The sequence below is a fragment of the Carassius gibelio genome, chromosome A15, assembly GCF_023724105.1.
Source record: "Carassius gibelio isolate Cgi1373 ecotype wild population from Czech Republic chromosome A15, carGib1.2-hapl.c, whole genome shotgun sequence".
Taxonomy (NCBI): Eukaryota; Metazoa; Chordata; class Actinopteri; order Cypriniformes; family Cyprinidae; genus Carassius; species Carassius gibelio.
In genome coordinates, this window is record NC_068385.1 from 22,923,713 (window position 1) to 22,941,366 (window position 17,654).

Genomic DNA, 17,654 nt, shown 5'->3' on the forward strand with positions numbered 1-17,654 from the left:
AATTCTCCTAAGTGCGTTGTCCTATGCGCTTTTTAAGAAGCAGGAGCATGAGGTGTCTTCTTCTTCTTGCTTTATGACAGATCACAGACTTATTAGTGCATTACTTCCACCTTTCGCTCAAATGGACCATTGCCACTCTATCTACAATCTCAATTAGGAGTGTCAATGGTCCACTTGAGAGATAGGTGGCGGTAATGCAGTTTTAAGTCTGTGATCCCCCGTAAAGCAAGAAGAAGAAGACGCTTTAAGTGCAGACTGCTTGAGGAAGTGCATAAGTTCAGGCAGTGCATCAGAGGTTAAAAAAAAAATAAAAAATACTATATAAATACTGTACAGTTTTTTTGCACAGATCAATCGTTTTCTGTCTTTACACATCAATGTATCGTCAAGAGCCACAGGGTTTAATTTGGTTTTGTTTGTGTATGTAAAAAAAAAAAAAAAATGTTGTATGTTTTATCAGTGATTCCCATTCACTTCCATTAAAAGACTGACAGACTGCAACAGTTCAAATTAAGAGTTCAAATTATTTGTTCTACTGAAGAAACGTCACCAACATATTGGATGCCCTGGTGTCAAGCAGATAAACATAAAATTTTCTTCTTTGGTTGAACTAACCCTTAAATGTGTTTCTTCTGTTTGTCACTATTCCCTGTATGTACGTTTCAAACACTACTTCATTTTCAATATACAGAGGCTTAAGTGAATTCAGAGTTGAGAGTGAATGAGGCAGAAAGTATCAATGAGGCTTCAGAGGTAAGGACAGATTATTTACAGCATTGTCTATAATAACATATTTCTTACCTTTTAGCTTAAACTAAGCAGACTAATTTGTCCTTTTTTATAGACAGAACAGGGGGCATCAGGCATAGGGCTGGCTGCTGTAGAAGTAGGCAGGTCTTCTGTAAATATTAAAAACCCACCAGCTAGATCCTAAATTGTGTGTCAGGTGCTTCGGGACAGAATTCTAAAATTTCATGCTAACTAGTACCAAGAATTTGCATGGCTTCATTTTGAGCCTGGTATTGATGGAGTATTGTGTGTGGAGCAAAATGTCTAGGTATAACTCTAGACATTCTCCCCCCCTCCCCGCTTTTTTTTAAATGATGGCTCACCAGTTAAAAAAAAAAAAACAAAAAAAAAAAAACAAGCAAATAAAATATTTAAACTGTGATCTCAAGCAAAATGTTTGAAAATGTGAGAGAAAACTGATTAATATGATTCCACACTCAGTCACGGCATCATCAAACTATGACTTTTTTGTTTGTTTTGAATGTGTGCCCTCTACAGTAGCAGCAAAAACTTACATATTGTATTTTTAAAGGGATTATTCTCCCCAAAAAATGTAATTTGTCATAATTGACCCATTTATTCAAACACTCTTGAAGCATGTTTCATAATCTCACTAATTTGATACGTCAGCTAACAATGTCCAACAGTGTACACACTTTTTTTCTGAATAATGTCAAAATGTTTAATTTTTCTCAAAAGCTATAAAGATTTACAACACAATTTAATTTCCACCACATCTCAAATCATATATTATGTATACATTAATTCTGTGGTGGAATTGATAGTTGATTTTTGGAATAAAAATGTCTTACTTCACTTCTGACAATTGTATATATTCTAAATACACAAAATATGATCATATTTTCACATATTTGCATCATCTGCAGCTTGGAAATTATGCATAAAAGTATATTTCCCATAAGTGATGTTTACTTTCATACTTCTTTATTTTCTTTGCACATCAAATGTGCCATATTTCATCTAAAGCTATTCCCTTCACTGTTGTCTTCTTGGTAAGAAAATACTAACTTTCCAAACATTTTATTATTATTATTATTTATTCATATTAAATATTTTCACTTCTCAGACTTCTGCTGTATGCAGCATAGCAGTGTTAAAATATTATAAATTACATAAAATATTACATATTATATTTTATTTGGAATTTTATAGGGTGAACTTAACTAGATATTAACTTTAACTTGCTGTGCAAAAAGATTAAATATATCATAAAATCATTTTATGTTCCAATAAATGATGAAGTTTGAACATTTATTTCTTCACAGACATTGTGCAAACAATTTGACTGTTATTTCCAAATATGAGTGATGTTGTACAGTCTGGTTGCATCTGTACATGTGCAATCACAGTTCAGAGCCAATCCAAACAGATCTGACCTTGAATGTCATTGCACTCTAATTGATTAGAAACATACTCTTAGATTATATTTAGCTTTCCATTTATAGCTTTTCAATGTTGTAGAATCATCGAAAAATAAAGCTTGCTCATTTAATGCAAAATATGATTAAAGTGTGCTGCTGAATGCATGCATGCATGACACATGATCTTTAAAGCATGTTGATTTTAATTGTACTTCTTGTGTTAAGTAAAACTTTTAACTGGACATTATTACAAAATGCACTTTTTAAACGTGTGCACTTTTTACTTGTCTGCTATGAAAAGTTGTGAAAATTAGCTTTTTATGCAATTCTGGATTTAGATTCATTTTTAAATATTACTCTTCAGGTTTGAGTTGTTTTCATTTTAGTTTTAAGCTTACATTATCTGCAGTTTCTAGTTATATATATATATATATATATATATATATATATATATATATATATATATATATACTTTTTAGACTTGAAGTACACTATGAGTACACTTAACACATTTAAACACACTTCTTATTCACGAGGGATGGTCTGATGTAAATGACCATTCTGGGGACAGTGGCCTCCAGTAAACTGCTCAGTCTCAGCATGGCAGCCAGAATGTCACGCTGTGAAGAAATAAGGGGAAGGGAGGGGGGGTGAGCTAAAGGGGGTGCTTTAACTGAACTCAACCACTAGCAGATCAGGCCACCATGTTGCGTAACTGTTCCATGCGACCCCTGTCAGACAGGCTATAAAAAGAGCCTTTTTCTTTAGATTTTGCACTGCATCCAGGCCCCGGCTGCTACACCATCTAATCAAGAGACGCCCTCTGCCTGAAACCCACCTCCAGCAACCATGCAGTTTGCCGATGCCAAGCTCAGCCGAAGCTCCCTGTTGCTGGCCCTGAGGCGCTACGGCACAGCAGTGAAGAATATGGAGCAGACCGTCCTGCTTCCTAGCCTTCTCAGAGATGTGCCATACGATGACGGTTCGGACTGTGAGGGCGCCGACAACAGCATGGACCTGTACGAGTACTACCTTCTGCTGAAAGCCATCAAGAACACGGCAGAGAGTGGCCTCATCCCACATGACGATGCCAAAGCCACGAGTCATGCTGCCCTGCACAAAGGCCTGGAGCCTCTGCTGGAGGCAGAACCTGAAGAGCTTTTCCACTTCCATCTGCGAGGCCTGTACACAGTCATGGCAACGCTCACGAAGAAGTCCCAGAACTTGACTGAGAAATACTTGGACATCATCGGGATCAGTCGTTAGGATTCAGCACATATTGAAAAAAACATCCATCTTGGGTTGTTGCAATTACCTGGAAAGCTGTTTACATCCTTGTCACTATCTGTGACATGCAATTAAAATATTACAAATGATTTTGTTTCAGAATTGTATTTATAATCTTAAATTTATAATTATTTATTATAATTATTATTTTATTCTAATCACCCATTAGATTTGGCTTGTAATATTAGTTTACATTCTGTACACAGATTGTTAGTGAACAGTAGACATTTTAAAATAGACAAACTGCTTCCATCTAATATCAGGGGTTGCAGTATGAATAGGTTATGAAATTAGTTTTTTAATTAACAGAATTTTGTAAATTACGTAAACAAGATCACTGAAACACTTTAAAGACCTTCACTTGTTGTAACTGTACATCATTTGCATATATATTGTCAGTGAAACAAGCAGGACAGGCAAGTGAAATCATTGAGATATAACAAATTTAAGCTAATAATAAAAGACAATTTATGTAAAATTGCCAAAGCACTGTATGCACACCAGTATTATTTTGCTATTATTTATATCATATTTAATGAATCTCATTTAAAGTGAGACTTTTTTTTTTTATTTCAGCTCTAGTTATATCCAGTTAGTTATTTTAGTGCTTCACCTTAAATTTATTACTGTTAGTTGCCAATGATACATTTCTATTATTTATATATATTTTTTTTTCATTCTATCATTTACTTTATTTAAATTAACAAAAATGCTTTAAATAGTTCTGGTCAATGACAATAACCCAGATGTACACGTGTACACACACACACACACACACACACACACACACACACAAAACTCCTGCTATTTCTCATTATTGCATGAGACAGGCTATCTGTAAAATGTCATGCTGTTCAGTGCTGCACAATTATTTGTACAATCAGTTCAGAGATACTGATGGCCTTGTTTATGCATGTCCTTGCAACATGCTTTCTGTCATTATGGCAAACACACTCTTAAGAACAGCAGATGCATATAGTATACTAAATACACACATGTACAAGACTAAACTCAAATTGTGAAAGGAGCACTTCATCAAAAATTAAAATACTATCTTTCTAAACTGCGTATAGTCCATGGAATACAAATATTGTAAAATAAAAATTGATAGTGGGTAAATTCTGATCTTGTTTTGTGTTGACTATTCATACAATTAAAATATTCTGGTAATGTAAAAACTAATTGTACATTGAAAAAAAAAACAACAACAACAAAAAAAACTTTTTTTTTTAACAGTTTAATGTCACCGAGGACACAACTTAATAAATCAATACAAGAGTATTTTAACAGTAGACTCTGTTCAACGGATTGGATGAAAAGGCTCCACGATTTCAGCAAATGTCTTCGGTTCTGGTTTGAGAAAGTGAAAAAAAAAAAAAAAAAGAAAGTTGAAAGACAGAATATTGTGGCAACATTCATACATATAAAGAATGTCAAGACAGAAAATAACACACTATCATGTGGCAGGATTTCCAGATGCTGTTACCTTTCTCTGGAAATACATCAGGATGCAGCCGCATGTACTCTTTCATGTCCCTGTCCAATGTGGCATATTTATAATTCTCATACTTTGTAAGATGATAACCAATAAACCATCCAACTGTTATGAACAGCGCTTGGCGATGAACACCTGTATGTAAAAAGGAAAGTATATAAAAAGTATAAAATATATAAAACATTAGAAATTAAAATATATGTTTGCATAATCAACTGGAATGGTTGATGTTTAAGAATACAACTGACGTTTTAATTTTCATTCAAAATTGTCCTTTTTTTTTTTTTTTTTTTTTTTTTGGAAAAGTAAAATTCACACTTATGCATTAAATCTGGTATTACTTCTGCATTCATTTTATATCACATTTTGCCATTTTAACTGGACCGGTCAGTTGGATAATATAGTGATATGCAAATTATATTAAGTCACAAGCAATGTTTATGGTTTAGCCCAAGTAACAAAGAATGCAACAGCAATTCCACTCGGTAATAAAAATATTAGTATCCATGGTATTTTATAATGGTACCATATAAATATCAAGTTATATGAATGTGGTATTCATTTAGTAGCACACAAATGGTCACCATTATTGTACCACGGTGCCAACTACAGTTCATTTGTGCAAGAAAAGTCAACCACGAACGCATCAATTTGTTATTATTATGCAATTAAATTACAATATGTTGATGTTACACATATAATTCATTATAATTGCATTGCTGTAGATGTGTTCTCACCGGCTTTGAGCGCAGGTCTGCGGTTTAAACTGTTGTGCAGCATCGCGGTCGCCCACCCGCACAGCCCGAACCACAATGAATTTCTGTTGACGATCCCCGGCGGAGGCAAAACCTTCGCTTCGTCAGGGAGAAGACCCATTTTGCCAAATAGCTGGCTCTTCTAAAGTAAGAATCCGTTTGACATTTAACTTTCCATATCACTTTCTAGAGGAAATCAAGGGCAATGTTTAGGCGGAAATGAAAACCGGTCCGGTCAGAAACACATGGCGGATTTACAAGTGTTCCGGAGAGAACATATGGATATTCTAAACATGAATATCGATTCTATGAACTAATTCAAGCTTTTCTTGATATACATATATTATAGTATTATTATTAAAACTACATATAATGCATTTCAGGGTTACGTTACGTTTCCAGTCTTACAGTAGGCTACATTTATTCAAATGTGGATGGAACTAGAGATCAGAGCTAGATTTATATTGATGATGAATTATTTGTATATTATATTGTAATGTATTTTATGTACTGTAATAATAAAATAAAATATGTTTAAAAGTATGTGAATGTATCTTCACGGATTTATTGTATTTTTAAATGCTATATACATAAAAACGTTGCGTTTTGCCATTTACACTGGTCTGGGACTACAAATCCCAGAATGCCGCCGCTATATTTCCTGGACTCGGCTTTCGCTGGGGAAGCAGCATGACGTCATTCGCAAAAAAAAAAAAAAAAAAAAAAAAGAGGAAACTCTGCTGCGATCATTGTGCAACACTGGAGCCGAAAATCTTCCGAGGTTGCTGTTGATTTGATTGCTATTATCGCTTAGATTAAAAGCCTGAAGAAAAGAGTGAATGCATTCGGAATAATAGAAACAGTGGGGAGAATCCCCTGCGTTTGGTAAGTGTAAAGATGATTTAATATGACCTTTAATGTGAAGAGCATCCTGCTAGCTAATGGAAAACATTGTGCCAGCTGGTTTTATTCAATAATAAAATAAAATGTGCAGTTTTAACTATTTATAAATGGTCTAAATGTAAAGGAAAATAATTAGGCCACATCTGTGTTTTTTCTACATTTTGTTCTGCTCAGAGATATGGCATATCAGATTTCAGTGTTCTGCTTTGAGATATTGCACATCAGATATGTTTTCATTAACGTTATACCCAGTAGGGATCTTTTTTTTCTGTTCTATTTAATATCCTTATTTTTCCCACATAGCACATATCACAATCCTTATATTTAATATATAAGGAACAGTGAAGTTATATTTCATCTGTTTTCAACATATTGATTTCCGGATGAAAATGGAATACAGTTTGGAAGGTTTATTATTCACTCTATGAGAGGTAAAAAAAAGTTCTGCTCATGTTGTTGCAATATGTGTTAATGTGAGGTTTAACCAGCATAAAAAAGTTTATTAAACAATCTTAATTTAATTAATTGCCAATATATAAATGCATAAATAATTGTGCAAAATGATCAAATATAAATGTGACTCTGAGCACAACCTCAACTAATAATTGTCTGTACTGTTAATTTAAAAAAAAATATATATATATATATTAATTGCATACAAAATTAACGTGATATAAAATATATTTGCAGCGGTGAATAACAACAATAATAACAGATAATTAAATTAGTATAGTATTATTTCTTTTTTATTTAAAATATTATTTACAAAACAACTGTGAGAAAATAATTTCTGCAGTGGTGATGACATCGATGTGTAATGTTGGAATGTTTATTCATGCAGCTAATTCAGTCAAACTGTTTATTGAATCAAAAATTTATTTTAAAAGGTCTGTTTGTGCTCAACTTTCAAATTTCAGTTTCTCATTTCTTTTACATTTTGTATGCCTGCATCCACCATAATTCTTAATTAGCTGTTGAAAGTTTGTTTGCGTGCATGCATGTGTGTTGACAGGCCTCTGAGAGTTGTTCTTTATTCCCTGTGTTTTTATTGCAGTTCTCTCAGCATCCTGCCATAGGCCTTGGCAACAGCAGCGTTTGAGCACATGCATAGCAGCTTCTCCTATAGCAACACTTCAGAAACAAACACTGTTAATGTGTGTAGTGAAATACAGAGGCAGATGCACTGTTGATCTAATAAATTAAAGAATGGGCAGAAAAAAATGGTCCCTAGAGACATCAGGCGTAGTTTATTCCCTCGTCTGTTCTCAGTAATAAATCACTGGTGTCACTGAAATGTTTGTTCTGTAAGGGCTCTTTTACTTCAAACAGTGTTTTATCAGAGGGATGTTGCTCAGTCATGTGTAGTTTGCATTCAGTTCTTAACACCCACATATTATCCGCCTGTCTCTCTCTCTCTCTCTTCATTTATGTTCCCTTAGCTGAGCGTGAGGATGGAAGATTATGATTACTTATTCAAAATTGTGCTGATAGGAAATGCAGGAGTGGGCAAAACCTGCCTCGTCCGACGCTTCACTCAGGTATGTGGAATATCTCATTACATTACCTGTAATAATGCACCAAACACTAGAGGTTTGCCATGTGTCTATGTTTTCACTGATAATACTAATTTTATAATTGTTGTTGCATTAAAACTATTCTTTATCTTGCATTTCCTAGGGGCTGTTCCCTCCTGGACAAGGTGCCACCATTGGAGTTGATTTCATGATTAAAACTGTGGAAATAAAAGGAGTGAAAGTGAAGGTAGGTAAGCCACTTTAGTTTTTGTTTCATTTTGAGGTAACTGTGTGGAAATTTAATTGGAATATAGTAGTTATTGCATATGCATGCGTGCATAAATAATTAAATAAATAAATAGTGACTATAAGTACTTTCTATTTTTACTTGTAGTTTTAATTCATTTAATGATTATTTTTTTTAGTTTTCAGTGTAAATTTTCTATGAAGTTATTTTTTGTCATTTAAAAAAAAAACTATACATATATGGAAGCCACATGCTGGGTCATAATTGCATTTGTCACATTATAATTACATTAAAATAGCATTAAATCATTACTTTCAGAAATTATTTGAAATATTGGCAAATAAAACAACCTGTGTTTTAGTTCTGCTCAGTTCCACAACAAATCCTTTACATTTGACAGTATTCAGAACAAGAATGGAACAGATATGTATAAAACAAGCTATGACATTCATTCTAAACAACATTTATTATAAGTGTCAAACCTAAAATAATTTATTTATAGTGAAACTGAAACCGCCAGCACTACCAGTGTAGACAGTACGCTATACAAATAAACTTACATAATGAATATAAGACTCAGCATTGTTCAGATGATAAAAATAATGCTACTTATATTCAAGACAATACTTGTTTTATATCTTTTTTTAACAGTATAAATGTGATTAATCTTGTCCTTGGAATGTAGCAAGCATCAATTTAGACTACTTGAACACTGACTGATTTAGCCCTTGTGTTTGTGTTTGCACCTCTGGGCCTTTTTCCGCATTTTAGTGCACTTCCTGCTATTAAAATAGACTGAAAGCTGTAGTTTGTTTTGGGTTCTGCTAGAAGTGCTAAGTGACTTCACTGATTATTTGATCCGATCATTCCCACAGCTCCAGATCTGGGACACGGCTGGGCAGGAGCGGTTCCGCTCAATTACCCAGAGTTACTACCGCAGTGCCAATGCCCTCATTCTCACCTACGACATCACCTGTGAAGATTCCTTCCGGTGCCTTCCTGAGTGGCTGAGGGAGATCGAACAGTATGCCAACAACCAAGTAGTGACAATCTTAGTAGGTAAGTATCCAAGTTTTTATTGAAACATTTTCTAATATTAAAATAAATTATTTGACTTTTAGCTGTTCGTTTTTTAGCTAGAGTGATGATACCAATTTCAAAATCAATTGTATGTGTTAGACACATTGTCCTTTATGGGAGAAGGTCATGTTACCTTAAAGGGTTACTCCACCTGAAAAATGAACATTTTGTCATTAATCACTTACCCCCATGTCCTTCCAAACCCTGTAGAAGCTTCATTCGTCTTCAGAACACAATTCAAGATATTTTGGATGACAACCGGGAGGCTTGTGACTGTCCCATTGACTGCCAAGTAAATAACAGTGTCAAGGTCAAATAAAGTATGGAAGACATCGTCAGAATAGTCCATCAGTGGTTCAACCGTTACATTATGAAGCGACATGAATAATTTTTGTACACAAAGAAAAGAAAAATAATGACTTTATTAAAAAATTTGTCTCCTCTGCGTCTCTCCACCTCACCGTAGCAGCATTCTGGTGAATATCTGATGGACGCAAACTGCGTACGCTATTCTGTGTCACCCGTGACACAAAGATATATTTTCCTAGAAGTATTTACGCTTTGATTTGAACAGAAGAGCGTAAACTGCTGGCGTCCAGCGGATATTCTCCAAAATTGCACTACGGCTGAACCACAGATGGACTATTCTGATGATGTTTTTCATACTTTTCTTGACCTTGACAGTGTAATTTACTTGGCAGTTAATGGGACAGTCACAAGCCTCCCAGTTTTCATCTTAAATATCCAAAATTGTGTTCCAAAGATGAACGAAGCTTTTACAGATTTGGAACTAAGTGATTAATGACAACATTTTCATTTTGGGGTGGAGTATCCCTTTAAGATTGTCAGATTAACTCTACTACACAATAGGCCACAGGCTAATTTTAGTAAGAGTTGTTCAGTATAGGAACACGAGTACAGTAAGCTACATGTTTATTGATGCAGTTACAAACTACTTAATATATAGCTTATCATTTATCTATCAGCAAGGATTCTGGCTCCCACAGATTGGTTATGTGCCCATGTGGAACACAGATTAGTCCTGTCACTGTCACTTTAAGAAGTTACTCCTAATGTCAGCTCATTAGGTGTATAAGACACCTGTCCACTTCCACCACCATGGGCAAGACCAAAGAACTGGCAAAGGATGTCAGGGACAAGATTGTAGATCTGCACAAGGCTTGAATGGGCTACAAGACCATCAGCAAAAAGCTTGGTGAGGAGACAACTGTTGGTGTTATTATTCGGAAATGGAAGAAATACAAAACAACCATCAATGAACCTTGGTCTGGAGCTCGGTGCAAGATCTCACCTCATGGTGTAAGGATGATCATGAGAAAGTTGAGGGATCAGCCCCGAAGTACATGGGATGAGCTTGTTAATGATCTTAAGGCAGTTGGGATCACAGTCACAAAGCAAACTATTGGCAACACACTACACCACAATGGACTGAAAACATCTAAATGATTCAGAGAATGCTTGGGAGAAAGTGCTGTGGTCAGATGAGACCAAAATTTAGCTCTTTGGCATGAACTAAACTCGCCGTGTTTGTAGGGAGAGAAATTGTGAATATGACCCCAAGAACACCATCCCTACAGTCTAGCACGGAGGTGAAAACATTATGCTTCAGGGATGTTTTTCTGCTAAGGGTACAGGACGACTTTACTGCATTTAGGGGCAAATGGACGGGGCCATGTACTGTAAAATCTTGGATGAGAACCTCCTTCGCTCAGCCAGAACAGAGAAGATGGGTCATGGATGGGTCTTCCAGCATGACAATGACCCAAAATCATGGAGTGGCCAAGCTAGTCTTCAGACCTCAATCCTATAGAAAATCTGTGAAGGGAGCTGAAACTTTGAAAGTTGAAAGTTGAAAGTTTGAAACTGAAAGTTATTAGAGACGATCTGTAAAAAGGAGTGGATCAAAATCCCTCCTGAGATTTGTTCGAACCCGGTGACCACCTACAAAAAACATCTTACATCTGTGCTGCCAACAAATTTTTCTGCACCTAGTACTAAGTCATGTTTTGCTTGGGAATCAAATACTTATTTCAACTGAACAGAGATGACATAACTGAATTCAATGATGAACTGCCTTTAACTATCATTTTGCATTATTGAGACACTGTTTTCCAAATGAATGTTGTTCAGTGCTTTGGCGCAATGTATTTTGTTTAAAGCACTATATAAATAAAGGTGATTGATTGATTTCACTCACTGAAATGCAAATCAATTTTGAACCTTTATATAATGTTTCTATACTTAAAAAAAGTGGGCAAACTTACAAAAAGAGTAGGGTATCAAATAAATATTCTCTCCACTGTTTCTAGATCTATTGATCGATGTGACTGTCAGGTTGGTCGGTCGGTCACAATGCACTCTGTAAACCAATGCAGGAAATTGTCCATCAACGTTAGTTTAATATGTTTTTGGAGCCGTTTGTCACTGAACAAACTAACTGGGTTACGTTAGACCTTCTAGCTGTCAACACATATTTGATGTCCTTGTAACCAGAGCGTTTGAGCCCCTTTACTGCTGTTATTGTTTGCAGGGAATAAGATAGACCTGGCCGATAATCGAGAAGTCCATCGGCAGCGAGCAGAGGAGTTTGCGGAGGCGCAGAGCATGCTTTATCTGGAGACCTCTGCCAAAGAATCGGACAACGTGGAGAAGCTCTTTCTGGATCTGGCCTGTGAACTGATCCACGAGGCCAAGCAAAACACATTGGACAACAACGACTCCACTCCCATGCCTGGAGAAGGGAAAAACATCAGTTACTTGAGTTGCTGCAGCATAAACTAGTAGACTTGGCCACTCTGTCTGGCTGAGGGGGCAACATGGATTGCATACAAAGCTGTTGTATTGTTGGTAACCACTATGTATTTGCAGTGGTTACTCTTTTCAACTGTTGTTGAAATCTACATCTTTTACCCTTCTTAAATCCCTGGGTATTTTAAAATATTTGGGAAAAACATGATATCAAGATGATGCTGCTTTTAGAGGTGATGCTTTTGGCAAGGAAAATGCCTTGGTACACAACAATTCTTGCTGATAGGTCAGATAAAGGGATTTTCTATACTTCTGTACAATGCAACTATTGGGATTTCCCTGCTGTCTTGAGAGCCAATGTATTTGTTGGTTAAAAAAAAAAAAAAAAAACACCGGGGATTCCGGTTTTCATCAGCAGTCTTACCCACTTGAAGGACAACTTTATCCAAAAATAAGCCTTCTTTCGTCATTTATTCACCCTCATGTTGTTCAGAACTCATATTACTGACTTTTTTTCTGTTCAACACAAAAGAAGATGTTTTGAAGAATGTTCACAAAGCTCTTTTCCAACCGCAGGTTTCCAGTGACCAAAGCAGTCCACGTGACTTGCATTTTATATCCCAAATCTTCTGAAGCATTAATGCTTATGCGTTTGGAATTAAATGAGGGTGAGTAAATGATGACAGAATTTTAATTTTAGGGTGAACTACTTCTTTAAGACCCATCGCCACAAAATTCATCTGTTGGTGTGCACATTTATTATTCGCACAAAATGCACTTCTTGATGATTGCTTACGAGATTGTTTGAGGTTGCTTATGCATGCATGTTTTTTTTTTTTTGTTGTTGTTTTTTTTTTTATGAATAAGTCAGTAATGTAAAGAGATGGCCAGCTCCCTTATATAAACTTTGACAGAAAGATGTGAAGTAAAACAGCCATTTTAGATCCTCATTTATCAGGTAGTCAGCTTGTAAGAATATAAACTCCCCTTACTGCTTGCATGGGAGTCGAAATGTCATGTTGAGAAGTCATCAAAAACCCAATGTGCCTCTGCCGTTTACATCGTCATATATCACATCGCACTGGGGAATCTAATTTTTTTTTGAATTATATGTATGAATTAGATTTATTGCATTACACTAATAACATTATTGTTCATAAAATAAGCTAAATTTTCCTTTCAACATCCTCCACCCCCTCCTGATTTTAAGGTAAAATTCACTGCCATTCAAAAGTTTTTTTTTTTTTTTTTAAGAGATGAATACTTTTATTCAGAAAGGATACTTTGAATTAATCAAAATTGACAGTAACAATTATGTTACAGATGATTTCTGTTTCAAATAAATGGTTTTCTTATGAACAAAGAATCCTGAAAAAAAAAAAAAATCCACAAAAGTATTAAGCAGCACAATTGTTTTCAACATTAATAACAATTAGAAATATTTCTTTATCAACAAACCAGCACCTATAATCTGTTTGTGAAAGATCATGTGACACTGAAGACTGGAGTTAAAATATTTCAAAATATTACTATAATTTTTTTTTTTTTTTTTTTTTTTTTTTTTTTAAATACATGCAGCCTAGGTGAGCATAAGAGACTTCTTTCAACTTCGACTTACTTTCTTTCAGTGTATGGCTTGTTCTTGACCGGTTTCATGAGATCATCCGCTCTAGAAAGAGGTTTTTACGTAGTTGCCAAGTTCTAGACATAGTTCTTTAATATCTTTGCACATTGTACGCAAAAAAGAAACAATGAGCTTATAATGCACTGTCTAAAATGCTTATTTCATTCCACAAGTTTCTTTTCCAAGGATTACTCCGATTCCAATTTGGAAATATTCTGTCCATTTACACATTTGATCTGTTATCAGAACCGATATATACCAGGATGCTTTGTAGTTAATTTAATCCAGCTTTGGTATTTTAGTAACCGTAGCGATGTTTAAAGCTTTTGGCACTTAAAGCCAAGAGAACAGTGTGTGTGTGTGTGTGTGTGCTGTTTGTGTGAATGAGATGTATTCATAGATGTTTCGGTGAGTTCTTGCACAAAAAATGGTCTTTGTGTTCCAATGCATCATATTAAGGAAAAGATGGAGTAGTTTAACGGTGTGATACAGTGTGATTCTGATTTGGTTGGCCTTTCTCTGTTCTGGAGCTGTGTTGTGCATTTTAATGACTTTTAAACAGTTGGAACTTGACGTTTGCACCTGTTTCATTACAAAGGAACTGTGAATCTCCTCTTTTGTAGACTTTCAGTATTTTACATGCTGCTACAGAGCTTTTTCCTCAATTTCTTTTTTCTTTTATTTCTTTTCTTTTTCTTTTCTTTTAACAAAATTAACAGAACTACAACTGAGGTTTTAGATGCCTTGTGCATGGGAATATTTGTGATGAACATGATTTAGTTATTTTGTGTTGAGGTTTTTTTTTTTCACAACAAAATGTATTCACTAAAACACTAAACAGCGTTTAACTTGAGGACCAATTGTTTTAGCTTTTTTTGGTTGTCCCATGCCATTAACTTTGCAATATAATGCATTTTCCTCATATTTACACATAGCTGCTTATATGATATTAAGCTTTTCTATTAACATTTTATTTTAAAGTGATAACCTTTTCTAGTTTTGTATAAACAGTTTTCTTTCTATGTTACTTGACGTGCCATGCACAGTATTTTCTCTGTCAGGTATTTTTGTTTTACAGATATATGCCATATTGTAATGTTGCATTGTGTACCAATGGGACTCTCTAGAATTATTTCTTTTCTATGTTAAATGCCCTAATTTCCAGCAAAGTATACGTATTACTGAGCGCTTACTTTCTCTGTATGGACAATGCTATTATGACCATTTCATTATGTGAAATACAATATTCATCAGTGATTAACAGTCTGTTGTCTAGTAAAGATGAAACGCCATTCTTTCAACCCACCAGATTTGTATCCAAAGTAGATAACTGTACATGTATTGCTTCAGTGTGTGCTTTCAATATATAAGTTGTGATGCATTATATGTAATACATTTATCATAATGAGACAAACCCCCATGACTGCAGCAATTCAGTAATGCGCTGTTTTCTTTGGGTAATCCTTGGGTAAAACTTACATTTTAATTCTCAGCATATAGACTGCAAGTTAATACCTTTATCCAAATAAAAATGGTTATGACACTAATTATATTGTAGGAAATGTGTAAAAGATTTCTATGTTGATGATGATGATGATGATGATGTGTGTGTGTGTGTGCACACACACACACACATATGATAATAATTATGACTAATATATAGCCTATATAAGCCTATTTATATATGTTAATATAAAGTAATGACATATCTATAGCAGGATACCATGTAAATTTATTTTGATTTTACTGAAAATAAATGACTATATGTTTATTTCGTAAGACGTGAGGAGTAACAAGAAACTACAATATCCGTGAGACATCACGGTGATCACGTTTTTACAGTACGGACTCATGTTTCGTTATATGAAGTTAAAGGGATAGTTCACTCTCAAATTAAATTTTGATATGTTTTAGCTTACCTCAAGGACATCCAAGATGTAGGTTTCTTTGTTTCCGCAGTATTTCCCATTTTGATATTTTTAGGTCAAACCGTTCTTGTTTGTGACTCATATAATGGAGGTCTATGGTCACCACCTCCAAGAGCATGCACAGAGGAGTCCAAATTAAACAATTCCCCATCATAAGTACACACTGAGGAACTAAGACACAAAATGAGCGGTTTGTGTAAGAAAACGAACAGTATTTATATAGTTTTTACCTCTTGTACACCAACTGATCTGAGTGCGCGAGTGCTTCCTGATGTGACGTGCGCGCTTGCTCTGGCTTAGTCTGTGCAAGTGCGGAAAGCCCTGGATGTGATCTCTCGCATGTGAACGTCACTCATTGTTTACTGTTTACCACACGATACGCCACCAATCTGCACTGTCTGAAATATAATGCAGTAATTGTAATTAATTAATTTGTTTATAATGCACCCTGTAATCGTTGCGATTATAATAAAAATACAACACATTACTCACTTTATTGACAGCGTGCTATTGGGTCCCTCGGGCATTGGACGTTGCCTCCAGTTTATACGTGGCAAACTAAACACGACGTGCAAAACGCTGTGGCTCAACATTCGTGACAACATATGCTCTCCACTTTTGTTGGCATCTCACAACACTTGCTACTAAAACACCACCAATTTTGAAGAGATCTCTGTCTCTCTGAGGCTTGAAGGCATGCTGCTGCAGCGGATCGCTCCTGAGTATACTGGTTCAAAAAAATATGGTTGTGAAAAAAATTCAACGTTGTCTATGGATATATTGAAGTCGTTTTCCATTGCAATTTCCTGTATGTCTAAATATGTTTAGACCTTCACAGTGAAAGGTAATACTTCCGAAATCTGTGTAAACCAAAGTGTAAACAATGAGTGATGTACACGTGCGAGAGATCACTTCTGGCGCTTTCCGCGCTTGCGCAGACTAAGCCAGAGCACGCGCGCATGTCACATCAGAAAGCACTCGTGCCCTCAGATCAGTTGGATGTGGTTGTGTACAATAGGAAAAAACAATATAAAAACTGTTCGTTTTCTTACACAAACCGCTCGTTTCGTGTCTTAGGTCATCAGTGTGTACTTATGATGGGGAATTGTTTAATTTGGACTCCTCTGTGCATGCTCTTTGAGGTGGTGACCATAGGCCTCCATTATATGAGTCACAGACAAGAACGGTTTGACCTAAAAATATCAAAATGGGAAATACTCATTTATTACTATTGTGAACCATTATCATTGCAGTCAACTTGTGTCAATCAGAAAGTTTTGAGATAGATCACATTGACAGGCCTTATTTTGCAACCCACAACAGTTTTATTTGGTTGTGGCTGCTCATTGATTTACAACTGGGATTATACAGATTTCCTTTATTTAATGTATCCATAATCTAAGCTGTTCTGCTCTGTATTGTCCCTGCAGGAAATTTCCTTTTTCTTGTGGCCCCCAAAGAATAATAGCAGATCCTTTTGCCCTTCTGGCCTTGGTCCCGTGTGCAGAGGCATATCATTTGATGCTGGCTGTCTGCCCATTTTTCACTTTATTGAACTGAAAGCGAAATCTTGAAAGTCCCTTCAATTTGCATTTTTGCTTGTGTGTGTGTGTGTGTGTCAGTTTCCTGATGGTCTAACATTCACTCACTAAAACACATAATGTCATTTTTGTTTCTTTAAATATAATTATTACAGTTATAAAACAATGCTGGCAGTTGTTTAATAATTTGCATCTCAGAAACATTTAATCTCATTCTCAGCCTGAATAGTGGCTTAGCAATTAATCTTTTACATGCTGTCTGTGAGAAAAGCTGACACAAGAAAAGCCCCGCATCTAGTTTTAGACAAAAACAATCCTTTTAGGCTGTACTCTGAGGCTA

General features: G+C 35.4%; 3 protein-coding genes across 3 annotated transcripts; 2 read left to right on the forward strand and 1 right to left on the reverse strand.

The window, feature by feature from the left end:
• Positions 1-2,928: 2,928 nt before the first annotated feature.
• On the forward strand, positions 2,929-3,547 carry LOC128029514 (mid1-interacting protein 1-B-like). Its single transcript, XM_052617328.1, has one exon. It carries the CDS (start codon positions 3,021-3,023, stop codon positions 3,435-3,437), a length of 417 nt encoding a protein of 138 aa, XP_052473288.1. The 5' UTR covers positions 2,929-3,020; the 3' UTR covers positions 3,438-3,547.
• Positions 3,548-4,342: 795 nt separating this feature from the next.
• LOC128029515 (NADH dehydrogenase [ubiquinone] 1 subunit C2) lies at positions 4,343-5,945 on the reverse strand. Its single transcript, XM_052617329.1, has 3 exons — positions 5,691-5,945; positions 4,945-5,088; positions 4,343-4,808 (listed from the first exon to the last, which is right to left on the reverse strand). The coding sequence occupies exons 1-3, from the start codon at positions 5,827-5,829 to the stop codon at positions 4,759-4,761; spliced, it is 333 nt and encodes a 110-aa protein (XP_052473289.1). The 5' UTR covers positions 5,830-5,945; the 3' UTR covers positions 4,343-4,758.
• Positions 5,946-6,430: 485 nt separating this feature from the next.
• LOC128029527 (ras-related protein Rab-30-like) lies at positions 6,431-15,102 on the forward strand. The gene is made up of 5 exons (XM_052617356.1): positions 6,431-6,593; positions 8,051-8,149; positions 8,289-8,372; positions 9,248-9,431; positions 12,004-15,102. Exons 2-5 carry the CDS (start codon positions 8,063-8,065, stop codon positions 12,252-12,254), a joined length of 606 nt encoding a protein of 201 aa, XP_052473316.1. The 5' UTR covers positions 6,431-6,593; positions 8,051-8,062; the 3' UTR covers positions 12,255-15,102.
• The last annotated feature ends 2,552 nt before the right edge of the window (positions 15,103-17,654 follow it).